Source organism: Pholis gunnellus (genome assembly GCF_910591455.1).
Source record: "Pholis gunnellus genome assembly, chromosome: 5".
Classification (NCBI taxonomy): domain Eukaryota; kingdom Metazoa; phylum Chordata; class Actinopteri; order Perciformes; family Pholidae; genus Pholis; species Pholis gunnellus.
Genome location: NC_136531.1, coordinates 1724354 through 1752349, shown reverse-complemented (window position 1 = coordinate 1752349; position 27996 = coordinate 1724354). Strand labels below are relative to the sequence as shown.

At 43.6% G+C, this 27996-nt stretch overlaps 2 protein-coding genes across 2 annotated transcripts; both read right to left on the bottom strand.

Moving 5' to 3' along the window:
- Window positions 1–170: 170 nt before the first annotated feature.
- On the bottom strand, window positions 171–1256 carry uts2r4 (urotensin-2 receptor 4; the record flags this gene model as incomplete). Its single annotated transcript, XM_079159765.1, has 1 exon — window positions 171–1256. The coding sequence occupies one exon, from the start codon at window positions 1254–1256 to the stop codon at window positions 171–173; it is 1086 nt and encodes a 361-aa protein (XP_079015891.1).
- A 1457-nt stretch (window positions 1257–2713) lies between these two features.
- LOC306696535 (arf-GAP with dual PH domain-containing protein 1) lies at window positions 2714–21613 on the bottom strand. The gene is made up of 11 exons (XM_079160188.1): window positions 21165–21613; window positions 18971–19101; window positions 17729–17820; window positions 14689–14771; window positions 14473–14585; window positions 11474–11620; window positions 10666–10749; window positions 10493–10555; window positions 8035–8106; window positions 6555–6786; window positions 2714–3854 (listed from the first exon to the last, which is right to left on the bottom strand). Exons 1-11 carry the CDS (start codon window positions 21247–21249, stop codon window positions 3826–3828), a joined length of 1131 nt encoding a protein of 376 aa, XP_079016314.1. The 5' UTR covers window positions 21250–21613; the 3' UTR covers window positions 2714–3825.
- Window positions 21614–27996: the final 6383 nt, after the last annotated feature.

Here is a 27996-nt window from a genome sequence, read left to right as displayed (position 1 = left end):
ACTGTGTCGCATCACACCGAATATGTTTGCAGCATCGACAAAGTTTGTAGAAAATGCCACCTGAGATATCAATCATCTCACAAATAATTTCCACTTTTGTACACAATCACTACTACAAAAAAAGTCCTCTCTCCGGCTGATGAGCAGCACAACGTCTTGTCGCTCAGTCATCATTTATTCGTCAACGAGAGCTCCTGCAGCGGCGTCGTCACAGCTGACGCGTGGTCGGCCCTGCTCGAACCCACAGACTGACCTTTCTGGGCCAAGTAATCTTTATAGTTCCGGGTCAGAAGAGTGTAAAGGAACGGATTGATGCAGCTGTTCCCGTAGGTCAGGCACGTGACGAAGAAATTCACGTAATTATGAGCGGCTGGAGAGAAAGACTTCAGGGACTCTGGAGAGAACAGTTTGGCTAGCTGCCACCCCCAGAAAGGCAAGAAACAAGCCCAGTAGGCCACAACAATGCAAAAGATCATTGACACGACTTTTTGTTTGAGTCCTCTCCGCCGGGCGGACCGGCTGCTGCCTCCTAAACTAGCCTGCACGACCCAGTAGCGGCTGGCCAGCCCCACATACAGCCCGACGATTACCAATCCAGGAACTAGAACACTTGTTAGAAACAGGACGGTGAGATAAGCCTTGAAGGCCTCAGGGGTCCAGGTAGGGAAGCAGATCCTCTTCACCAAACCGGCCGCGCTCGGTTTGCCCTCGCTGAGTCGGATCATCACCATCATGGGAAGCGTTAGCAAGAAGGACAACCCCCAGATAATCCCCGCCGCCAGCCTTCGCTTACGGGACGAGGACCTGTGCGCGCTGAAGGGTCTCGCCACGGCGCGGTAGCGTTCCAGGCTCATGGCCACCAGAATGAAGACGCTGGCATGCATGGTGAGGAGGTCGAGGCTCAGCAGGATGCGACAGCCGGCCTCGCCGAACAGCCAGTCGTGGGCGAAGTAGGTGCAGACCACGAAGGGGATGGTGGAGAGGTAGAGCAGGTCTGCCAGAGCCAAGTTGACGATGTAAACGTACATGGAACCTGTCCGGCGCAAAGCGGCCGAGCGGGTGATGATGAGCGTGTACGTGTTGCCCACCACGCCCATGGCGCACATGATCATCAGCGTGGCACCGAGCAGGAACGTCACCCAGAGGCCCCCGCCGCCGCCTCCGCCGCCGCTCTCCTGGGACCCTCCATTTCCGGCCCCTGGGCTCAGGACTAGGTCCAGCTGTGGCGTGATGGTGGCATTAGGAGTGCAGTTCATCGCAGGGTCACAGATCAAAAGGTCAGAGCACAGGGTTGGCTCCTGCATTCAATTGGAAAAGGTTTCAAAGTCTGTACGAACATTTCATGCAGCGATGCAAAACACGGCTTGAGGATGTTTACGATCGTTTTTTTCAAAGTACGTCCAGCACAATCCAGGGCAGAAGCATTGCTTTTACAATTGTGTTAAATTCTGTAAATTGTTGGAGATAAATCCAAAAAAAACAGCACTAATGGTCAGTAGGTGTCAACAGAAAGTACAGCACTGACGTGGGCCAGCAGCTTCAGTGACTACGCAGCTTCCTGCAGCTCGTAGCGATTGTCCCCAAAAATAAGGTCCTCAACGAAGCCATGATCCCCGTCTGTCTCCAAAAGTGTGGAGTCGGGACGCTGCCTTTCACCTTTGACAAACTGCGTTAAAGCTCCTGCAGTGCAGCGCTGTGCTCGATCAGGACGTGAGTTGCTGACACTTCCAGGGAGAGTCTCATTGTGTCACTTTCAACACATACAGAAAGAACCCGAGCAGTTTTGGTTAATTTTTTCTTCTCGATTGCACCGAGTGCGGGTTGAATCATCGTACGACATCCAGTCAAAAGTCTTCTCTTTTCCAGATTTCTACCTGCATAAAGGCGCTTTAGTGGTACAGATCCTTCGCTTTATCCAGACGATCCATGTTAACGCTCACTGGCGCTCCTCCACACCTCCGTTTCCGTTCGGTCCATTCGACTCCCTCTCGTTTGGTAGAAGACTTTTGTGCCTCTGAGCTTTGGGGTTCTCCTGGTCACTCTCCCTCCTCTCCTTCTTCTCTCCTCCGTCCTAACTCTTTCTCACCAGGGTGAAAAACTTGCAATAGCCTATAGATTTATGAGGTATTTCTCTCGGGCCTCTCGGGTCCGCTTGCCTCTGTAGTTCTAGACACTCAGAAATCCCTTTTTTTTTTGAGAGGAGACCTTTATGAAAATCTGGCAGCCTTTCATGAGCCTGATGAAAGTTAACGGTCAGCTGACATGGAGCTGCAGTCGATGTGCTGCTCTATGTCAAAAACCTTTCCTTTATTAGATAGTAAAAAATCACTGATGGGGGGAATTGTCCACAACCACACACACACACATACATGTCCAACAGGCAAACACATCCTACATGTGCATACATTACAGAAGAAAAGAGTGTATTTATTAATTTCATATATTATTACAGGTATAAGCTCATCTGCTTTCTTTGTTTGTTGCTGGAATCCTTATCTTCACACCGGCGTACTATAAGTTTCTGCCAATTTTACTTAAATATATATTTAAGGCCATTGTGCATTAATTCAGATCTCTATATTTATAGAACCCCACACAGAATAGTATGTAAGTGCATCTCTAGAGAGTCTGTTTGAGGAGAGTGATAACATGCAAAAAACGAACGATTTAATAATATATTTGTGCACAAATTTGTACAGAGATTCCTTGACAGCTTCCAGAGGAAATGATTTTATTAGTGATCATCAATGTTTTCATGCGGTACGTCAGTCAGTCATGCTCGAGTATAGAAATCACTTCTTCAAACAAAAAAGAGAAAAGGAAAACAACAGTAAAATACCACAAAAATGTATCAATTATTTCTTTATATCCAAGTTACTTTTTACTGGAGTTATTGTTTGTTTTACCAAAGCCTTATTGTATGTACTGTCTGCCACACGGAGGCGCTGTTACACCATGTAATGGCGTGCAGTGCTTCCACTTCCTCCTCCCAATGCATGAGCAAACCTTTAGTGTCTTTGACAGACTATACTCACATGTCTCAGAAACTACTTACAAAATCAGCATTTGTCTTCAGAGGAAATACAAAGGTAGCGGTAGAGTGTCTGCAGACACGCTGACCTTTAGGACTGAAACAGCACAATAAGCAGCGTGATGCAGCTGTAGCTCACTGACTGGACTGAAATACTTCTGCTGAATACAAATGTTCAAAAAGTTTACATAAAACAACCGATTAATAAAATTGCTATCATGAAAGAAAAATATAATTAGAAAAAGATCAAAAGGTGCTGCTGATGGTCGGTACCCGTCTGACCCATTTCCCCCCCCCCCCGGTACCTTATGAGTGTTACCCAATCATCTCCTCACACCTGAAACAAAACACTGAACACAAGAGGACCGAGGCCTTTCTTAGATTACATTGATCAACAAAGAAAATTCCAACCGCATCATTTTACCATAATAAAGAAATCAATCCAGTGGCACACAGGACGATCTTTAGACTACAGTAAAACATCAAAGCTGTCACCAGAACAAAATCAAATACAAATATTATGATTATCACTGTACATTTATGTGCTTCTAGTTATTTGGGCTCGACAATGTTTTTCATTTACCAAAAATATAAGTGCCTTGGTCCTCTGGTTTGCATATCTAACCCAATTCCCAAAGAGCACCGTTGGGACTTGGGACAAGCTCCGGTCTGAGCATATTAGTGATGAAGGTCAGATTCTGGTGCAATGGCATGCTCAGTGGCAGAACTGATGTGGGTCCGGTGTCAGATTGGTGATTGGCTGAGAGGAGATGGTCCTGCAGGCCTCTGGTCCATCAATGCCTGTGCCTGAACAGGGCTTCCACTACAACACAAATCAAAAGTCCAAAGTTAGAGAGAAATGCTCTTTCATCCAAATAGACAAATCATTTTGTATAACTAATGCAATAGAGCAGGGGTGGCCAACCCGCGGCTCGCGAGCCGCATGCGGCTCTTTGCCCGGTTTCATGCGGCTCTTACGTTCATATCGAAGTTTGTATTTGTGTTTTTTTAATGTTCGTGTTCGCTTCGCTTGAGTTAAATACGGTATTTTCGTCAAACGCGCATGTGCGGCCACAGATTACGTTCCTCGTCGACCCATTTAACGCCGAGACGGACTGTTTGAAAGCCCCGCTTTAAGTAAAAATGTAAAAGTCGGACAATTTACAAATATCCGTTGTATCGCGCAAGGCGGAGCTCCTCCCCGATCCGCACGCGCCGCGCACACCTCCACCAGCGTATGTGACAGCAGCAGCAGCAGCCACCCTCCCCGCCGACGAAGAAGGAGCAGCAGCACACCCCCCCCCCCCGACAATGAGTTTGACACCCCTGGTGTACACAATGTTCATTGTTGAAAATGACTGGCCTGTGGTCTTAGGAGTCAATTTCTGTCATTATCATATTGGTGTGTGACATTTACAATAAATCTGGCTGAGCAAAGGTATGTGTGTGTGTGAGGAAGGGATAGGGTGATGTTCATGTGTGCCCATGTGTATGATGTGGCTCTTTGCGGTAACACAGTAAAAAATGTGGCTCTTGGTCTCTGACTGGTTGGCCACCCCTGCAATAGAGCCTCAGGGTTTAAACAATTGTTCTTCTCTATTTCATTCTTGTGATTATTATAATGACATAAGTGTGGTCTTTTTATAAGAAATGTACTGGAGCACAATGCTCTCTAACGCAAGATGCAAAACTAAAACGATCCACCGTAGGATGAATATTTTACTGCACAAAGTTTAGGTAATTCAACACGTCGTCATTCCTGAACGACAGAATATGTTGTTTGCCAATGAGTCCCACAACGACATGCTGAACATCCTTACATACGTTACATACGTGACATACCAACACATTTACAACAGTAACTTACTAACGTTGTTATGTATGTTACATACCAACATAGAAACACGGGTCACATACTAACATAGAAACATGGGTCACATACTAACAGAAACATGGGTTACATACTAACATAGAAACACGGGTTACATACTAACATAGAAACACGGGTCACGGGTCACATACTAACATAGAAACACGGGTCACATACTAACATAGAAACACGGGTCACATACTAACATAGAAACACGGGTCACGGGTCACATACTAACATAGAAACACGGGTCACATACTAACATAGAAACACGGGTCACATACTAACATAGAAACACGGGTCACATACTAACATAGAAACACGGGTCACATACTAACATAGAAACACGGGTCACATACTAACATAGAAACACGGATTACATACTAACATAGAAACACGGGGTACATACTAACATGGGTTACATACTAACATAGGAACACGGGTCACATACTAACATAGAAACACGGGTCACATACTAACATAGAAACACGGGTCACATACTAACACAGAAACACGGGTCACATACTAACAGAAACACGGGTCACATACTAACATAGAAACACGGGTCACATACTAACATAGAAACACGGGTCACATACTAACATAGAAACACGGGTCACATACTAACATAGAAACACGGGTCACATACTAACATAGAAACACGGGTCACATACTAACATAGAAACACGGGTCACATACTAACATAGAAACACGGGTTACATACTAACATAGAAACACGGGTTACATACTAACATAGAAACATGGGTTACATACTAACATGGGTTACATACTAACATAGAAACATGGGTTACATACTAACATAGAAACATGGGTCACATACTAACATAGAAACATGGGTTACATACTAACATAGAAACATGGGTTACATACTAACATAGAAACATGGGTTACATACTAAAATAGAAACATGGGTTACATACTAACATAGAAACATGGGTTACATACTAACATGGGTTACAAACTAACATAGAAACATGGGTTACATACTAACACGGGTTACATACTAACATAGAAACATGGGTTACATACTAACATAGGAACATGGGTTACATACTAACATGGGTCACATACTAACATAGGAACATGGGTTACATACTAACATAGAAACATGGGTTACATACTAACATAGAAACATGGGTTACATACTAACATAGAAACATGGGTTACATACTAACATAGGAACATGGGTTACATACTAACATAGTTATGTACGTAACTTAAAAGAACTCAATGTGTTGACTTTTGGTTTCACACGGGACATGAACAGCAGTCTCCTGGGTTAAAGTCCTTTTCTTTGAGTGAATATTGGATGGATTGCTTGATGACTTAACATTTGATTGTACATTTATTTCACCATAACCACTAAGGATCTAGAAGCGCCACCACCTCATAGTGCACTATATTTACCATTATTATTTGATTTGACTGTTTGAATTATTATAGTAATGAGTGTTCATTATTTTTGTGGTTTATTATTGATTCCGTGGTGAACCTGTGGAGCAGAGTAGCGATGTGATGTGAAGCTATAAAAACACAGCAGCAGCCACTCACCAAAGAAGCACCCAGCAGCTGATTATAAAGGCTAATAGCTCGTAAATATCTCATGACTGTTCAAAAGTTCTGAATTCTTACTTGTGTACTCCTGAGGGGACATCACAGCATTCACGACATCATTGAAGTGTTTCAGCCAATCCTGCTGCTCGCTCTCCGACTCGCAAGTAAACAGGAAGCTGCGATCGGGTGTTTTTATGGTGATGCCGTGTTGCCAGGCGCCGTTGCAGTGGGTGCCAGCAGGCAAGCCGGGGGAGGCGCTGTAACCGTGGTCCTTGTTCCCCAAGAACACCTCACCTTTGGCAAATGCGTCCTTCAGAGAGGCGGAGAACGAGAGAAACGCAGGTTAAATGAATACTTCTGAGCTTAAGGCACGGTGACTAAAGGTTTAGTGCTTCACTCAGCTCCCAGAACAGAACTAGCCTAGCCTCGCTGCAAGGCTCTCGGGATGGCAATGTGGGTCTGTTGGCCTATTGGTCCGTCTTCCTCTTTGGTCCAGACTGAGATATTTCAACAACTACCAGATGGATTGTCATCCATTTTCGTACATACACTGATGGAAACAATAGGACGAATCCTATCGACTGTGGTGATCTCCTGACTTTTTGTGATGACGTTTTTTGGCCCCAATTTACTTCAGTTCATCAATGTTTGTGATTCTTTGTTCACAAACATCACATAGTTTTCTCCGGGTGAGTATTTGATATTCAACGGTCGTTTTCGGGATAAAGTATTCCTTTACCTTTGTTCTGAAAGGTGACACCACTAATCACCTGAAATAGATCTCTCTGTGTTCAGCAGAAGTGTGAACAAACTGCACTTAAATGCACAGTGAACCATTGAATACACAACATCAAACATGCATCATTTCCAAGCGATCAAATTACCCTCGCTTTGAGCTTCCTCCACATATTCCCAGTCCACACTCAACTTCACTAGACTTCCTCTTGCTTTCATGTGCCAGTACTTCTTGTCTAACTCTCTCGGTCACCTACAACCGTTGCACCTCTCCATTGAACTATTTCATCAGCCACAATGCTGAGCTAATCTGTCTTAGCTATCCGATGTGTATTTAGCCAAGTCTTGGGCAATCTGAGCCGCCCCCTCCTCAATGCAAGTCTCTGTGATAAAAGCACCGCTCAGACTCAGAATCACACTTTATCAACGTCTCTGCCTTTCAAGCGCTGATATCACATAAATGAAGTTGTTTGTTGAAGTGTCCGATGTATCTTACAGGATAAAGCTAGCGTTCAAAACACTTTGAGGCAATCCGTACTGTAAGGTCATAGCAATAAAGCCACATGTATAATAATGTTGTGTATCAATGAAAGCACCTTATGTCACCCTCTTATAACCCGAACATCATCTCCTTAATCTAACTTGTTAAGGAAAGAAGAAACCTTCCACTCTCCACAGTGTTAATTCATCTTTTTAGAGCAAGCAAATACCATCGAGACGTTGTTGTTGGTCGTTAGAAAATCAACTAAAGACTTGAAAGAAAAACTGTTGTCATTCGGAAGTCTTCCTGACGTGTGTAGGCGTGTGTCAGAAGATGCCATACCAGCGGATCTTTGAAGTACATGAGTCGCCTCTGGTCGAGAGTGAACCAGCGTTTCTTGAAGCCTTCCGTATGCTGGAAAGACAAAGAAGTTGACAGAGACAGTCAGACACGAGGTGAGACAGTCAGACACGAGGTGAGACAGTCAGACACGAGGTGAGACAGTCAGACACAAAGCAGCTTTGTGCTTGTACCGGAGGTGGTGTCTGTCTGGTTTTTAAATGTATAAAGTGAATCATACTCTGCTCCTAAATGTTTCCTGATACTTCATCTCAGACCGACGATTATTAAAGTAACTGGGGCTGCAACAAATGACCGTGAATTATTCTTTTATAAATCATCATAAAGCCGATAATTTCTCAAAAAGGTGAAATCAATCGTGTACATTTTGTTAGTCTGTGGAGGCAAATTGTTTCTGCACTGAAAGTCAAAACATACATTTCTGTATCACCAACAATAAGGAGTGTACCCGTCATTTATTTTTACATTCAAAGCTTCTATCCAGGTTTTCAAATGAAGCTTCAAATGTAATGTATGCTGTCGTGTTTTATGACGTCATCACCCAAGAAAAAAAAACATGGGGAAAAACAAGAGTTTGTGTCTTTGTGGTTGTATAAATGTGCTTCATGGTGCTGTTAGATTGCTGCTAGACCGCACCGTTCGTGCTGCCAGCGGGCGGTTTGATCGCAGTGAAAATGTTGTACTTGAAAAGCTTCACGTCAACAAAGAGAAAAACGACTTAACGCTCTGAAGCTGTTGAAATGTTTGGATCACACGAGGCGGAAACAATCCTACGCAACCACCGATGGAATCTAATTCTACAAATAGTACAACAGGAATACTTATCTGTAGCTGTGCAGAGATACTGGCTTTAAACACAATCAATAGACGCAAACAGAGAAAAGAAGCTGCGCAGCATTTTAACGTTGATTTCAAATTCAAACGTTACCGTTATGAAGCTTTGAAGCTTCAAACTATTCGGTACAGCTCCACCAACAACACTAAAATACTGAAAATGGATGGAGTCTGAGCAGGGCTGAGTGTGTGCTGCCGACGTTTTATTTATGACTGCAGCCTCATTCCACCACTTTGTCAAGAATACTGACCCGGTAGTGTAAGATTTCCCTTGTAACTGTCCTCTGAAATAACTGGACAAGTGTCAATTACTTTCTGTTTCGTGCCGAGTACTAAAGCTGCCGTTCCTCTCGGCAGCCCCGTCTGAATGTTTATAGCATCAATTTCATAAAACTTGTAAACTGAATTTGAGAAGAGAAACAGATCTAAATCCACACGCTGAGAGAATGATCTATGGTGGAATATTCAGCACCTCCCGAGAGTTTATTGAAGTGCACGAGCAGCTTTCAGAGCGCCGAGGACGCTCAGGTCCCAGGCTGCTGCCAAACTGTCCTCATAAAAGTGTTTGATTTTCTCCTTGTGGCACAAGCCTGAGCAACCGACGTTCCCTTCTCCATTTCGACCAGTGACTCCTTCCACAAATATGTGTCACACGTGCGTGAGGGAAATTAATTCATGACATGCATTTAGCATATCAGCCCAAAGCAGCATGTTAGCGAGTCCTTTCATCTCTCGGCCCGACAGACTAAACTGAGTCTGTCTGGAAACAGAACCGGTTTACTCGCTGCTGACGATCAGGTTTCTTGTCGTTCGGTCTGAATCCTGTGTGCACGTGTTCTAATATTACACTGTGCATAACCGCATGGGTATGTACGAACGCCTCTTTGTGCATTTACTTAATCCCGACATACGTTTGTATTTCTGTGTGGATTCGATGGTTTGACACTTCACGATTAAGTTGATCCTCAGCTGTGACTTTACCTCAGGAAACATTGTAAACATGAGTTTATGGTCTCAATCTCTAGTTTCAAGTCTTCTTCAATACAGCATGATGTTCATTTAGTAAATGATGGTCCATTTAGAGTCACACAGACCATAAAGCAGGGGACGCTTTAGGGGCGGGGCTACCAGGTCCGTACAGATACCAGAGACGTATACGATGTCTTTGCGTTATTCCACCGGATGCTTTAGCTTTAACGTGCTATCTGATCGGTGCATAGACTCATGTACTCGACAATAACCGATCCAGCATTTTAGGCTGTCAGAGGCGTTTCTGATCCGGTACCTGGTTCTGATCCTGGTACCGGTATCGAAACAACTCTACACGTGAACAAGGTTTTATATTAACTTTGTTGTTAAATATGTTGTGATTAGATCTGGTTTATTGTATATTAAAGCTAACTGACATCCACTGGTGACCATCGGTTTTTGATGCTGATGTAAGAGCCGACCGCTGCACTCGGAGTAACACGCGAGGAAATTAAAATACAGCAAAGAAGAAAAGCTTTACACTTAAAGCTTTACAGTGCCTATGTATCTGTGTGTGTGTGTGTGTGTGTGTGTGTGTGTGTGTGTGTGTGTGTGTGTGTGTGTGTGTGTCACTTGCCCTGGGACCGGTCTTCTCCATGAATCCTTCCTTCAGAAAGTTCCGGGTAAGTTTGGGTACCAGCTGAAAACAAACAAGTGAAGTGAAAGGTGAAAGAATAACACCATGAGGATGCAGACAGTAAGTATAAATACAGTGCGTGTGTGTGTGCGTGTGTGTGTGTGTGTGCTCACCTCAGCATCCGTAGCCCCTGGAAAGGCCACCTTTAAATAGTGAAGCTGAACTGCACGAATCGCATTAGACCAGTCCACGATCTCCTAATGGAGACAGAGAGAGGTTACCAACAGGAGAGAGGAGTCCTCCGTGAGCTGCTCCTCCACCGTCCACAGAGATAACTGTGAGATAACAGGGGGGGGCAACAAGACACTGAAGGGCACCACATGTTCTAAATGTGAGTAAAAGCGTTCAGGTTTTCTTCCACTGAAGGAAAATATGGATTGTAAATAAACCAAAAAAAAACACTAAATCACACCTCTTTCTATTTGAAACCACAGTTATACATACAGTATATACAGTATATACAGTTATATTATATATGTATATATATAAATACATATATATATATATATATATATCGATATATAACTGTATATACTATATATATATATATATATATATATATATATATATTGGCCACTAATTTAAAGCCTCTTTTTAACCTTTAATTTACTCTTTACAGAATCATAAAGTCTCATTATATTATTTAAAGTCCGTCATAGTGAAAAAAATAATGTGCAGCTATAAAGACTGAAAAAATAATATTTATCTTTATATATTTTCTAAATCAGAAATCATGACGCTGCGTTTGTTGCAGCGGATCGCCGAAGATAACTCAACCCGACGTCGACGCTGAACTGTTCCATATACTTCAATGTGTATTCATGAACGACACAAAAGGACAGATATGGAGCGTGAATGTCGTACGCTGATGGAGAACACACACACACACACACACACACACACACACACACACACACAGACCTTGCCGTTGTCATGGTAGACAAAGATGTTGCGGGTGCTGTAGTCTTTGAGGTAGGTGATCTGCAGGCCGTTGGGGTTCCCTATCTTCTCATGCTGGAAGGTGGCGTTGATGGTGTCCACCTTGATTACTGCTTTGGGCTCCTTAGCCTGCAGCAGAGAGGGGGGAGAGGAGGGGGGTCTTAACAATCTACATTTGAGTAAATATTTTGCAGCCAAATCAATTAGTTTACAGGATATTGAACCTTTGTTTCTTCATAATACATGTAATACTGGACTTCTTTCTTCACAGGGTTTGTATGAAGGTAATCCATGAATATGAGATATGAGATTACAGATAATTACAATCCCTCCTCATTGTGGAAGTTGATTTATGGCTTTGTGTTGGTTTCACCTACAGTCTAAGAGCAGATCTCTGAGTTACACTCTGTGTCTGTTTGATGCAGTATGAGGGCTCAACAACATGGAGCTCTAATGATGCAGTATGAGGGCTCAACAACATGGAGCTCTAATGATGCAGCATGAGGGCTCAACAACATGGAGCTCTAATGATGCAGTATGAGGGCTCAACAACATGGAGCTCTAATGATGCAGTATGAGGACTCAACAACATGAAGCTCTAATGATGCAGTATGAGGGCTCAACAACATGGAGCTCTAATGATGCAGTATGAGGGCTCAACAACATGGAGCTCTAATGATGCAGTATGAGGGCTCAACAACATGGAGCTCTAATGATGCGGTATGAGGGCTCAACAACATGAAGCTCTAATGATGCAGTATGAGGGCTCAACAACATGGAGCTCTAATGATGCAGTATGAGGGCTCAACAACATGGAGCTCTAATGATGCAGTATGAGGACTCAACAACATGGAGCTCTAATGATGCAGTATGAGGGCTCAACAACATGAAGCTCTAATGATGCAGTATGAGGGCTCAACAACATGGAGCTCTAATGACGCAGTATGAGGGCTCAACAACACGGAGCTCTAATGACGCAGTATGAGGGCTCAACAACACGGAGCTCTAATGACGCAGTATGAGGGCTCAACAACACGGAGCTCTAATGACGCAGTATGAGGGCTCAACAACACGAAGCTCTAATGATGCAGCATGAGGGCTCAACAACACGGAGCTCTAATGACGCAGTATGAGGGCTCAACAACATGGAGCCCTCATACTGTCACTGCAGATGTGTTCTCTCTTCAGGAACATGAGGATCAACTGATTCAGACTGATAACTGTAAATCTGATTATTTCACTGTGAACATGTTTATCTACATTTCTTTCTTAATGCTGTTTTATTTCATCTAAAGTTTTACTTTATTTTTCCAATCTTGTCGTTTCACCTCGATAATGTTTTCCTTTTAGTTACGATTCAGACATCCTGATGATTCAGATGAATCCTGCTTTCCTTGTTTAGATCGTTCATGTTAATGAACTTTTTTAGTTTTTGCTGCCGCTGCTGCAACATAAAAAGAGTATAGTTCTGGAGTCAAAGTGTGTGCAGGGTATCGAGGCTTGGGGCCACATTTCGTGCTCTTTCTAACCATGAAAATAATCTCTGGCGCTATTATCTACACGTCACTGATGCCTATCATGTCTGAGAGCGACACTAATCCAGCTAAACCTGCGTGGAGGCCGGAGCTCCATCCTGACCTGAATTTAAATGGGATCAGAATCTGTGTACGTTCAAGAGAAGCAACGGATCATAAAACTCACAGATCGGATCAGCACAAAATAAAAAAGAGAGCAAATTGTTGGTCATGTTTTTTTTTACTAAATATTGATCATTGAAGATCCGTATTAACAGATACAGATCCCTTTGTTGTTGGATTTAACTTTGTTTTAGTCATTTATAGTTTTTTTCTTCATAAAATCACAATTCAAATGATGAGGAAATAAAAGTAATTTTATTGATTAAAACAGATCTAGTCATGATTATTTTTAATGATGTATAATAATGTTCTTAGAGCTCGTGTTAGGAAGTTAAACAGCTCATAATTCATCTCTAATATCTGTTTTATATTCATGTGAAAACATCTCCTTCAAACTACTGGATTTATTCAAGTTTATCACCAAAACTACATTTTACAGATTACATGTGAACACATCATGATAACGTTATAATTTACCTTAACCTGAGCAGAGCCTGAAGGCATCATGATGTAACTGAACCTTCGTACGTTAGCTGTTCGCGGTGCTGCTAACGTTACTAGCGCTCCTCCTAATATCTTCAGAGATCGGCGAACAGAAAGCTTAAATTATGTCCTGATCGCATATTTTTACTGAATATCGGCAGTAAAACTTAATTTCACATCCTGATAGTTAAACTGTGTAAATAATCCTGAAACATGAACTTTTATCACTGCTGTGACTGTATGAGGAGGTTTTTATGATGTCAGTGATTATTACCAACATTGCTTTTGGTGCATTGTAATGTTTTGCTCAGTGTTTTGGGCCTGAATATTTTACACAGCTCAAAAATGTTCTGAAGCCCAAACCAGCTCACCGGCTTTAAAAAAAAAGCCCCGAAGCACCCGAGCGACACTTTGACTGTTATCACTGCTGTGACTGTGAGAGTAACCCGCAGAACACGACATATTACACAGGGACATTTGTCTGCCAAGACATAATGTGGAAATCCATATCCACAAATGAGAGTAACAGTCTATTTGTAGTATTCTTAAACATAGTACTCCCACAGCCCTTGAGCTGGTTTACTGTGACAAACAGAGAGCTCCCGGTGCTTCCGGCCCTGACTGCTTTGAGCGTACAGCTTAGTGAACCGGTCTCACCGACAGAGAGGAGGCTGCTGGTTGAGCTCGTCTGAGCAGAGGAGGCAGGTACAGATGAAGTGGGCGTTCGGTGTGATTATAAAGTGTGTCATAAACTGTGTGCCCTTCAAACTGTCTGATTACAGCAGGTTACTGGCTGTCCCGCGGGCCCGGGGTTAGTGTTTGGTGTACGCGCGTGTTGTCTGATTAAAAACTGCTGCTTACGTCATATTTGGTGAAATACTTCAGAGTCCCCTCCCGCTCCGAGAGGACGAATCGCCTGCTGAGGAACTGCCCGTTGTCCCGCCCCCTCTTCATCAACAAGCCATCTCTAGTTCCTGCAGACGAAAACAGCAAAGGTCATTCGTTATCAGCGTGAATGTGTTTTGGTGTGTGTGTGTGTGTGTGTGTGTGTGTGTGTGTGTGTGGGCACACACTCACCTTCCTCATATGTGAAGTTCTTCCCAGGCTCGGAGAACTCCTTCCTCTCGTACTTTGCTCTAATCCACTGCTCCCTCAACGTCCTGAACACACAAAAAGAAACAGACGAAATGTCAACAGAGCGAGCTTGTAAAACACGTAGCCGCTGTGAGCAAACAGCAAATCAAAGACAATGGTTTGTCCCCAAAACCATGTGACCAGCATCACGTCGTCTCATTGTTCCAAACGCTTTATCTGAAAAAGCGCATTGTGGGTGAACTGACCATCAACTATGTTGTGTACGTTGTTATGGTTTACAACTCTTCAATGACTCTAATTGAAATATATGTTGGGAAGTTGTGATAAAGAAAAGGACTTTTAGCCATGTTAGGTCTACCACTGAAATGATGGGCAAAAACAGGGGAATTGACAACCATGTTAGCTGTTAAATAAGTAACTGCCAACGCATGAGTCTCTACTAGCCAGCCTATTTCATCTAGTATATTTTATGTACTCATAATGTACAATGTAATATCTTATGTATCTTCTATTTATGTAAACCTAACTGTGCTACTTTAAAAACAAACACTGTACTCCGCTTACTCCACTTCGTTTCTACCATGAATTACATTTTGGAGAAACTCTCAGATCTTATTTCATGTCCTGGTTAACCTGATAGAAGTATAAACGAGAACATATTAAAAACTAGATTATTTGAAACTCGACCCGCAAACAACAGCGAACTTGACGAAGTTTGTGTAAAGAAATCCTTTTCTTTCTCTTCAATTCACTTGTTTATCTCCGTTTGTGTGTGTGTGTGTGTGTTTGATAATTTGATTCTTACAGCAGACGGACTTTAATCTTCACTTAAAAATCCAATGCTGAGTCAGCTCTTTTTATACACAGAACCAAGAAAGAGCACGATGCGAGAGGCCAAGTGTTTTCTTCTCAGCCACATTCCTCTAATGATAAAGAAGGTGCTTGATGTGTGTGTGTGTGTGTGTGTGTGTAAGAAGGGCGTGGAGATTTGAGCTGCCCTCAGGCAAATTCAACACTCTCACTGTGTTTTCCTCAGTCAAGCAAAGAGACGTTTTTTTGCTCTTGTCCAATAAGAATAATTCCCTGCTTCATATTAACACAATTCCTAACATTCCTGTGTGGGAGCTGCACCGGTGCAGCCGCAGCAGCACACACACACACACACACACACACACTAGACAGAGAGTCTCCAGGTAATTATCTGGAGGCTGCAGCTCTGCAGCAAAGAGACAGTCGACAACGAAACCTCTCCACAACACGGCAGACATGAACTGTATCGAAGGACTTGTTGAATTTGCGTACACGACTTGCACATCAGTGGTCTTTTCTCTCATCAGCAGCGAAACGCAAACTGCTTTCTATGATCAAATAAAGTTGTTGAAGATGTAGAAGTAAGTTTCTCCTAAAGTTGACCCGAAGCGGCAGATGGTTTGTGACACACAGACTGTATATGAGAAGTGGGACGTAGTCGATGTGACGTCACCCGTTGGTTTGTGGACTGATGTTTTGAAGCCTCGAGTTCGGCAATTTCGCCGTCGCAATCTTGGAATAAGGCCGTTTTTTTTTTTTTTTTGTGCAACCGATAAACAGAAGTGACGCAGAGACGTAGAGACGCCGTACACGTCTCTGGTAGAGACCTGTCAATCAGCCCTTTATGGTTAAACTGCTTGGGACAATACTCGGCAGGTGATTGGATGAACCATCCGTCAATCAAACTCTTAACAAAGACAGTCCGGAGAAGAGCAAAAAAAACATCTTTTCCATTTAGAAAAAAATAAAAATAAAATGATGCTATTGCAGCATTTATGCTAATCTTCTTTAGGAACCGCCATTTTTTGTTTTTCGACCAACGGTTTGCGGACACCTAAACCACGGCAGTAGCTCCTCACGGGACGCTGATCGCTCCAGATTGGTATGATCTTGTGATCCAGCTGATGCTCAAAGTAACTATAATACTCTAATAGCAGCTATTAGTGAGGATGTGGCACACATAAAATCATGTCTCAAAGATGAATGCCCTCACAAGTCGCAAACACGGAAACCGGTTCCTGCCGTGACACTCAGGACTCAAGTCATTCAGGAGTAACGCTACTAACTCAGATCACGTGTTTTGTGTCTGAAACGCTTCAGATGCTGCAGTAACTGTTCTCCTCTCTGGTCTTGCTGCTAATCACTTTAGTTGTCATATTTCTGTGCAGTGCAATTGATAAGAAATATAAATGCGTCACACACACTACCGTCCCTCGTCGTTTAGTAATACGATGAGGTGAATGTTCTTGACATTCTCTGCCGTCCTTCAATCACAAACAAGACATTTAAAAGGTCTCGCCTTTGTGATCTTAAAACGTTTATATGACGTTTAATAGATTCAATTATTAAACCACAACAAAGGCAGTTAGGTTGAATGATTAATAGGGAAAACTCGGAGCTCTCCTTCCAACCACCTCTTGATCCCAATTATTATGACTTGAACCTCAGACACGCCCTCTACAACTTGATCAATGACACAGTTTAACGTGTAAATAAAGTTTCACTGACTCAGTAGAACTTGTGTTTCTAGTCTCTGATCTCTGATAATGTTTCATTGTAAACAACTAATCAGTGTTTAAACCAACAGGAGGAGAGCTAGTAACGTTAGCAGCACCGCTAACGGCTAACAGGAGGAGAGCTAGTAACGTTAGCAGCACCGCTAACGGCTAACAGGAGGACAGCTAGTAACGTTAGCAGCACCGCTAACGGCTAACCAACGGAGGTTCACTTCAGTGACATCATGATGCCTTCAGGCTCTGCTCAGTGAACAAGAGTACTGGCTGCAGGTACATTATAACGTCATCATGATGTGTTCACATGTAATCTGTAAAATGTAGTTTTGGTGATAAACTTGAATAAATCCAGTAGTTTGAAGGAGATGTTTTCACATTACTGTACAAAATACAAAAAACAATGTTTAAAACAGAAAATGTATGAATTGTACATTTGACGGCTGATTAGTGTTTTGCTATGTGTTGCTCTGGTGACTCACTGGCAGTCTTTGTGGGTTGGTTTGTAGTAGTAGACGGGAACAGCAGCCTCATATTTACTCCTCATCAGGTCGTTGCCGTTCGTAGCCATGAACTAACAAACACACAAGAAAATGAGACAATTCGAGGATGAAGGACACCTCGGCACAGTTTTACATTTACAAACACAGGCATCCAATCTTTAGCAGTGTTACAAGAAATCTGAGAGCTGAGATGATAAATGCAACAAATATCTTCAGATGACGATGTGCAAAGCACCGACATCATTTATTATCTGGTTTCCATGAATCTGCTGCGCCGTGGAATGTACTGGGCAAGAACGTGTTGTGATTTATTTCCTCATAAAGGCTTCGAAATGAAAAAAGAAAAGTTCTCCTGTGATTCTTCTTCACTTTACGTGGGAGCTTTTGTAGTATTTTGTCTGTAGTTTATTTTCCATTATTCGTCATAAAATCGATTTAGATGAGGTATCTTATGAGGGAGGACAAATGGTACAGTATTGAAAGAATGTGGAAAGCTTTCCTCTCTCTCTCTCTCTGCACCCATTTTGAATGTTATCAGCTGACTGACTGGGTGTCAGCGGTGGTTATCACTGCTATCGTGCTAATGTGAAATTAAAACTGAAAGTTATGAATTACAACAAAACAACTTGGTTAGATTTTGGACGAGATTGTGGTTTGGGTTAAAATAACGTGGCATGAGTGAAGTACGTACGTTACGTAACAAAACTACGGAGTAATAAGTTGGTTTAACTTGAGACCCAAACAGCGGTCTCCTGAGTGAAAGTCCTGTGTTTGTTAGACCTTGTCCCTCACCCCTGACCTCCTCCCCACGCGGACTTTGTCGCCCCATAAACATCGTTAAATGACTTCTTTCTTTGCTCCCGTCATGATTACCACGGCCTCTAGGTGTCGCCGTCGTCTTCTTCCCGTACTCGTGTTGGGGATCAACCATGTGAATAGATGATAACAGCCTACTGAACTGCTGTAGCAGGCCTTCTAACCCACACCTACCAGGCTGAGAACATCCATAGCGGGTGCTTTCAATAATAATAATAATAATAATAATAATATTTAAGGACAAACAAGAAGTGGGGTGTTCACAACATCTTGGAATGAGGAAGCAGTTGTTTCAGCCAAAAATCATTCACTGAGAAGCAAAACCTTAACACTTTAGAAGAGTCAGAAGTTTTCTTAAGAAACAAGCAAGTACACGTAATACTTCAGTGAGTGTGGCGGTCTCACCTGCACCTCGTGGTCCTCCCAGTGGGAGAGGCTCAGGGACTTGACCTTGCTGATGTCGGGGATGTTGCGGTGGATCCCGGAGCAGTCCAGGCAGATGAAGACGCCCAGGGTGCAGGAGCCCCAACCGGGATCTGCAGACAGGAAGACGTGTGAGTATGTGGATGAGAGAAGAGATGCTGTCGTCGGTAGCTCCCGTGAATTTCACCACAATGTTGTCTTTGTTTGTTTTTGTCGTGTTTATCACTTATGACATGTGACAGAATACTTTCATCAACATGTGAAGAGGAAGCGTGAGGATTACGAGCAGCAGACTGTGAGACGATCACCAACCAGACAGACCTGCCGGACCAAACGCCACCAAGCTGCTCCAGAGAGGAGAGACCTGATGGATGCTAAGCTAACCCAGCTAGGACCTGAGGCTACTCCACTACCCAGCATGCACCTGGCTCTCTGATGGTCACAGAACAATAAGATGGATGAAAGCAGCGGGAGGTCGGTGACTGTTGAGCCCACATCTTCACAGAGACCTGGATCCATCATGGTCCAGGATCAAGCTGCACTTGATGGGGGGACAGCAGGACAGAGATCAATTGGTTGATATCAATGGGTGATGTCACGATGACGTACATCACCCATTGTGGACGTTTTGAAGCCTCGAGTTCGGTGATTTGGCCGTCATGTTGTTTTCCTTCGCAAACCGATGAACAGGAAGTGACCATATCTGGACTGAGGAGGAGTGACGTAGAGACGCCGTATACGTCTCTGGTAGAGACCTGTCAATCACTGTGTAGCCCCGCCCCTAAAGCATCCCCTGCTTTATGGTCTGTTTGACTCTAAATGGACCATCATTTACTAAATGAACATCATGCTGTATTGAAGAAGAATTGAAACTAGAGATTGAGACCATAAACTCATGTTTACAATGTTTACTGAGGTAATAAATCAAGAGAGAAGTAGAGTCATTTTCTCATAGACTTCTATACAACCAGAGGAGTCGCCCCCTGGTGGACACTAGAGAGAATGCAGCTTTAACACATGCAGGAGGTTGTCGCCTGGTCAGGACGGCGTTCTCAGCTGTAACCTGCAGATGAGCGCAGTGCAGAGGCTGTGAGCTAACCAGTGGGGCACGCTCACGTGCACTAAAAGGTACGAGGCTGGCCGGCTATGTCAACAACAGCAAAGAGAAGCTCTGATAACAACACACACACACACACACACACACACACACACACACACACATTACTCCACTAAATCTGTACAGAGACAAGAGTGGTTTGCTGCTATATTAACGCTGTTAAATACAGCTCCTTTAAAGAATAACCAAAGACAGTATCTGCATTTATTTATTAATAATAATAATAACTTTATTAATATAGCATCTTTAAAAACTGAGTTTCCAAAGTGCTTTGACGCACAAAGCAGCAAAAACAACTCAATAAAACAGAAAGCTCAACAGAGACAACCTATGGTCAGAGTTAAACCTGATGAAACAATCAAATCAATCCATACAATAAAAAAACAATAGGATACTATCATTAAAAAGTAAGCAGTAAAGCAACAACATCACATAAAAGTAAAAATGGCTTTTAAGAAGTGACTGAAGAGAGATTACTGAGTCTGAGAGCCTATTGAGTATTTTATAGGTTATTGCAGTGATTTTATGGTAAAATAATGAGACTAAAAAATGTAAAATATAAGTGAATTTGTTGTCCAGACTGACAACTTTAAACCTTTTTAACTCAAAGTTGCTTTGCCTTTGAGGAGCAGAACATAAGCTCCAAGTGAGCCCACCAGAGGACCTCTGAGAGGACCTCTGAGAGGACCTCTGAGGGTGAGAGGACCTCAGAGAGGACCTCCATGGTTCGGCTCACAGCCCTGAGTGAGGCTGTGGAGCCCTTCACTCTGCATGTCCACACTTGTTGAACTCCTCCCGCCTCCAGAGAGAAGGCCGCTATGAGGCTCCTTCACCTCGGCTGCTGTTCACTGCTGAGCAGCTCATCTAAGGTCAGAACAAACTAAAAGTACAACACTCACTGTGTATAATGTGAACACAATGAAGTAGCATGAAGTACTTTTTATGTTGCCACAGGTAAATCCCTCCGCACCTCCAGCGCGTCCCTCACTTATTCAAGATACATTATTGTATATTATATATTTATATTTTAGAGACAATTAAAGATATTGTTCTTCTTACCAGGTGCGCCGCAGTCTGCACAAGCGTCATTTCCAGGGTTTTGCAGGATCTCCCGCAGTGCTCGCGTGGCTCTCTCATTTGACATTTTTCAGTTTTCAGATTCCTCCGCTTTCAGAGAGAGAGAGAGAGAGAGAGAGAGAGAGAGAGAGAGAGGGGGAGAGAGGGGGCCCGTATAGAGCAGGTAAGGTGTGTCTCCTCCTTGACTCCCCCCTTCCTGAGTCCTTCACGGGGGGGGCAAGTCCGTACAGGTATGGGTCCTCAGCACGCGGGCACAAGCTGTTCCTCCGTTTAAAGAAACATTTAAATCAAAGTCTCTTCACAAAAGTTTCTTTATTAAGGAAACGTCCGTTCCCTCTTCTCTCCCCTGCGGCCCCGGTGAACAGCGCGTCCTGCAGCCGAAGGTCTGGAGCCCAACGAGCCGGGCCTGTCCGAGGTGTGCGGAATGAGAAGAGCCCTCACGAGGAAGTGAAATGTTCCAACTTGCTTTTCCGCATAATTCGAGGTTAGATCGCTATGCGGTTTATCTCTCCGGCGCCAAGTGTGCAGCATGAAAAAAAAAAGGGCGCAGCGATAAAGTAGATCCGTCACCTTGTCAAACTCATAATCACTTTTCCTCGAAGTTTCTTCAAAGTTCAGACAATATGTTTATTGTTGGCTTGATTTCTGATGAAAAATGTATTCTTTTTAGGATATAACATTAGAAGGACGTCAATATTACAGGATGTAGTTTATAGGTTGCGCACACAATGCAGCCACATTTCAGTGTAATGAAGGAACCGATCAATAAATAACACACATGGGTCACACAGAGTCCTTAAAGTTCAGATCAGGTCAAATTAATTCATTTAAACTTAGATCCAATAAAGAGAAGTCCTAAAATAAAACAGTACAGTTAAAGTGAAAGGCCTTTATGCCTAATCATAACTATAATCAGCCCTAATTGCAAAACTTGTCATGTAATATTATTCAACAACTGACTGAAGTCTTCCCAGAGAAGTGGACTCTGTTTTATCTTCTCTGTTCATGTATAGATGGTGCAAAAAGTACAATACTTTCCTCTATATTAAATATGAAGTAGAATGAAATGTTTAGAGGAGATTTCCTGCATCCTGCCAGTCTGCCGCTTCGTTGTAGCTCCGTGTTTTGGCCAGTAGGTGGCAACAGTTCACCACTTTTCTTCCTGTCGTGACTGTCTGTGGTTGTGTGTGTGAGTACAGGTGAGGCTGTCGGGCCTTTGTAGTCTAAATGTATCCGTCTTTTAACCCAAATATGTGCTTGGACAGTGAACCCCCCAATGTGATGGCGCTAAGCGAGACAGATGGCAGTCAGGCTGATTTGACAGTCTGTGAGCAAACCGGGGATTTGATGTCATTTCTTGCGGTACCGGAATCCCCCCGTGACAGCAAAAAGGCTATAATGCCCCGTTACCGAGCTCATTTGTCAACACCGATCCAGCAGACAGCGGCTTGTTTGTGTTATTCTGTCCCACCCCTGGTCCCTAAATCTTCCTCCGTCGAAGCCGTGGGTCGGTCACACCGGGTCGGAGTGTGTGTGTGTGTGTGTGTGTGTGTGTGTGTGTGTGTGTGTCTGAGCAAACTCCTGGACGTGTCTCCCTCTCTCTGTTTATCTCTTCTCATCTTCGTGTCAATAATTGATTTACTCAGTTCAATAAAGCCGGAGGCGACAAAATCACACTCTTTTTGCACAATTACAGTCAAACCACGGAAAGTTTTTTGACCGCACAGTATAGTTGTATTTTCCACCTTATTTGTGGCAACAATTTGGAACTAAAAAAAAAAAAAAAAAAGCAGAGCGTCTCTGTCTCTGATGATTTATATGCACGCAGTTGGTGGCATTTTGAAGCTCGCCAGTGTGACAGGCACTAAATGGCAGCAGGTCCAGGCCATTAGTATGTGTCTCGCTGAGTGCTTCTGACGTATCGTGGCCCGTCTGCGGCTCTGCCTTTTGAGTCTGGACTCTCGGTCCGTCCTGTGATATATCGCCAAACATTAGGTCAAAGGAGTCGCCCCCACAAAGTTTACATCAATCCTTCCGAACTTGGTGCTGAATGTTTGAAGACTTTTAAATTTGAATGAATTAGGTTCAGGTTCAGGTTAGTTAACAGTTGCCAGGCTGCCATTGGCAAAATGCGCACCCCTTTTTTAATATGTAATAGTCGTATGTGAGCATAGACTGGATATAAGAAGTGGGCGTAGTCACAGTGACGTCACCCATTGGTGGATGGAATACAGCGTTAAAGCCTCGAGTTCATCATTTTGTCCTTCGATAACTTGTTTTACATCACGCTGTATTGAAGAAGACTTGAAACTAGAGATTGAGACCATAAACTCATGTTCACAATGTTTACTGAGGTAATAAATCAAGAGAGAAGTAGAGTCATTTTCTCATAGACTTCTATACAACCAGAGGAGTCGCCCCCTGGTGGTCACTAGAGAGAATGCAGTTTTAAGACACTTGGGCATCGGCTTCACTCGGCAGAACCGGAGGTGGGATTCAGAATCACGACAGATTGGAGAGATGATGTTGGTGTCACTTGAGAGACCCACAATCCAAGACTTCAATGCTGAACATTGACAACAGCTGCACTGCTGCTATTTTGTATTCCAGGAATTAAGCGTGAACTGATAACACTTAAGATCCAAATTCTGTTAAGTATCAGATAAAACAGAAACTAGAAGTTTGTTTGCATATTGCAATAAACTTTTATTCTTTTATGTCACATTTCACTATTAAGCTGGCGTATAATTGCATAGTATCTTAATAATTACTCAAAAATATCAGGTCACCAAAAAAAACCCCCCCCCATATTTGTAGTTTCTGCAACCAAAAGCTAGCAGCCTGGCAGCCTCTTTTAAAAGTTATTGTTGAGTCCTGTCAAGAGAAAAGGCTAAAAACAGACATGGGAGGGTTCAGGAAGTCCGACTGCCTCGGAGCAATAAAGAGCAGAAACGGCATCAACAGACGAGGTCAAAGACGGGAATGAAAGCACATCAAACAGGCTTTGAACACCTGTGGTTACACCGACATGGCCTTCATTAAAGCACACGTCTACGAGCCGGATATCTAAGCAGAGCACTCTGCATTACAATGTGGTGCAATCCAGTGCGACACAAACCAAATGCAGCCGTTTAGTATTAGGAGGCGTGAGGAGGAGGAGCTGCAGCTGTCTGCTACGCTTGCAAGAAAGCACAATGCCAAAGGTTCGGTTTATGTAACAAAACCACTTGGTTAAGGTTAGAAAAAAAGATCAACGCAATGTAATGTAACAAGGTAACATATGTAGCGCAACAACGTAGCGCAACAACACAATGCAACAGGCTTTTTCAGGAGTTTCAGCGTTAGCATTAGCTTACACCAACCAGTAACAGCGAATCAAATCCTTTCAGTTGACAAACTCTCGTTTCATTCTTTCAATTGTTTGCTTATTGGGGGCAAAACGGTCAATTATCAAGCAAATCATGTAATTTGGTTTTCATGGGAAATTTGGATTACTGTGAACCGTAAATGCAATAACTGAACTATAACCTTCATTTGGTTGAGGTTATAGTAGATTGACAGACACAAAATAAAAAGGTCAGAGGGGAGAAAGTAAAGACAAAAAGAGAGACACTCCAGGAGAGAGGCAGAGTAAAGGTAGACTGAGAGGAAAGAAAACACGGCATGAGAAAGGATGAGATACAGGGTGAAAAGAAAGAGAGAGACACACCGAAAAGACCGAGACGGTCAAAAAGAAGAGGAGAGAGGACCAGAGGACCAGAGGGAGACGGAGAACAGGAAACGGGGAGACCAGAGACCCAGAGAGCAGAGGAACAAAGCGGAAGGGAGCGTATTACTCGTGGCAGACTCTGTCACGGAGTTAATGGGTTTTTTTGCCGCTTCCTATCATCCCACTGCCGTTTGAAACCGTGGCCTTTGCATACAGAAAGATCATTAACTCTCAGCTCCGCCTCCTCCAGGGGCCTTCGTCTCCTCTTCTGCGGGACGACTGTTGCCTCCCCGCCTCCATTTAGATCTTGCGCTACATACTTCATGTAACACCGCACCTTCATTAGCAGCCTAAATCCCTGTAACACAGAAGACAGCGCCGTCGTTTTCTCTAATTGAGATGTAGTAGATTCCCTCTATTCACATATGCACGCACCGCTGGGCCATATCTTTAGCCAAGAGAGGAAAAGTAATACACAAAACGTTTATTAAATGCAAAAAGCAAGCATACAAAATATTCACAAAACGTGTGTTCAAGGAGTTTCCTGACTGTATTCTGACCGAAAGTCCAGTCGCTCATTCATTTACTGCTCCACAAACAGGAACTGCAATAACCTCGCCTCATTAAAACGGGTCAGAAGTAAGTGCAACACACACACAGCTGCTCCGGGGGGAAGTAAGTCATGTCTCGACCATTTTCAAAACCCCAGCCTGCCTCGTGCTACAAGCAGCTAATGTTGCAGTAAGTTTTGGGTCAAGGACTGAACCCCAAAGCTGTTCATGCTGAGCGTAGCAGGGCCCCGGATTGGGGGACGAACAGGTGTGATGCCTGCTGGGTAATCAGGTGGATAAATCCTCGCTCGGGCGGTGGAGCGATGAATGAGAAGCATCGGGAGGTCGCTGTCATACATCACCCCCCCCCCCCCCCCCCCTCCACCTCTTCCTCCTCCATATCACTTCACCCTGCGGTGCACGGAGCCTCACGACTCAGAGAGGATTGATTCAGGTTGTGTTGGTGTGTGATTGAACAGCGATACGAGTTTGAGGGGAGGAGAAAAGGGGGAAAAACAACTCGCCTCGTCTTCTTATCTAAGTTTGGAATTGATTCAAAAGACAAATTAAACGCCTCGCCTCGAGTGAGACGGGAGGGGAACAACAAACGAGCCAGACGGAGAGTCTCAGGTTGTGTTGCCCTCATATCTTGTTCATCTTGTTTTCAGGAGAAACTTTGCCCGCGATGAAGACGAATCGTACACATTCTGCATTCTGCACCTTTTCTTTTTTTAACTGAACATATGTGAAGCTCTGAGCTTTACTTTGTGTGTTACTTTCTGGAGCTAATGTGTCGCAGATTGTATCGTCTATGAGAAAATGACTCTACTTCTCTCTTGATTTATTACCTCAGTAAACATTGTAAACATGAGTTTATGGTCTCAATCTCTAGTTTCAAGTCTTCTTCAATACAGCATGATGTTCATTTAGTACATGATGGTCCATTTAGAGTCAAACAGACCATAAAGCAGGGGATGCTTTAGGGCGGGGCTACACAGTGATTGACAGGTCTCTACGTCACTCCTCCTCAGTCCAGATATGGTCACTTCCTGTTTATTTGTTGCGGGGGAAAAAAATATGGTGACGGCCGTAATCCAAGACGGCGACGGCAAAATCGACGAACTCGAGGCTTCAAAACTTCAGTCCACAAACCAATGAGTGACGTCACGATGACTACGTGCAAATAAAGGCATCAACTGATCTCGTGCGCAGAACGAAACTGTGCACCTACAAGCACAGTAAGGGCAGAAGAGCGTGTATGCATGTTGTGTTCATATCTTAGACTAAAACAATAAACGATGCCGTCACTACCTCAGAATAAATGCGAATGTCTGTTATGAGAGATGGAATTCAGATGGAGAATACAAAGATGCAAACTCTTCATCCCTCACTTGATAGATGACACAGATCCATGTTTCTCTCCTCCGCAGCAGAAGAGTCAGATAAGAGCATCCTTTGTGGGACACCAGGACACGTATTTGTGTATTCCCTCCTTTTTGTTTACGCGTTTTTTCCGATCGTTGATCATTTCACGTTGATTGAATCCATGCAGAAGGGCACGACTCACGGATTACATGCTTCAGCCGTGCTTCTGGTTGAATTAATACATGGCTTCTGTCCCTGGAGGCGTCGGCAGACACAGTTGTGTACCTGCAGGGTGATCGGGACGGTGGAGATAGATATTAATCCAGCCTTGTTTGCAGACGTATCAATGAGCTTCATGGGAATAACCTGAAAGGATTAACGACCCAAATAAATGACAAACGGTGCAGCGCTAGAGGCCCCCCCCCCCTTGCAGTGCACGTAAAAGTGAAAGTTAAGGCTTCACAGAGGAAGACTTAGGAAGGGAAGGACTCCAGCAGAGACTCTTCCTTCCCCTCACAGGGGACCATCAGCCTCAGAGTGTGGGCTCTGTCTCGTGTCATCACCTGGGAGGGCGGATGTGTCGGGTGAGACGGCAGGAGTCACGGGGGCCACGAGCTCGTCCTGTAATTACAAAGAGAAGTTCACAAATCGGCTTTGCCAGGAGAGGCTGGAAGTGAAACACAGGTGGGTTTCTTTTGTGTGTTTCCCACGGTTTCCCTCAGGGTCAGGACAGAGATCAGGACTCAGAGGAGGAGGACTCTGTGTCTACATCATGAGGACTCTGGTGGACTCTGTGTCTACATCATGAGGACTCTGGTGGACCAGAGGAGGAGGACTCTGTGTCTACATCATGAGGACTCTGGTGGACCAGAGGAGGAGGACTCTGTGTCTACATCATGAGGACTCTGGTGGACCAGAGGAGGAGGACTCTGGTGGACTCTGTGTTCACATCATGATTGAGTTTTTAATGTGAATAGTTTTTGTTGATGCTGTTTACATTCCTCATGCACTACAGGAATGTGTTGTTGTTGTTGTGTTACAGATGGACTACAGCTGCATTTCATTGTGCATCCCTGTGTTGCATAATGATAATAAATGATCTGGAATACTGGTGGATCTTCTTGAAATTCGTGGTTATTTTACAAACAGCAGGAATTAGACTTCAGACGGACAGACAAGAGCAGAGTTC

What these genes read in the sequence shown, in the direction of transcription:
- LOC306696535 (XM_079160188.1), bottom strand. Translation starts at nt 21,249, where the DNA reads ATGTCAAATGAGAGAGCCACGCGAGCACTGCGGGAGATCCTGCAAAAC. An exon ending in CAGGGGCTACGGATGCTGAG is followed by an intron (nt 10,556 to 10,665) that starts GTGAGCACACAC and finishes GTTTGTTTTCAG; the next exon opens with CTGGTACCCAAACTTACCCG. An exon ending in TGTACTTCAAAGATCCGCTG is followed by an intron (nt 6,787 to 8,034) that starts GTATGGCATCTT and finishes GCCTCTCTGAAG; the next exon opens with GACGCATTTGCCAAAGGTGA.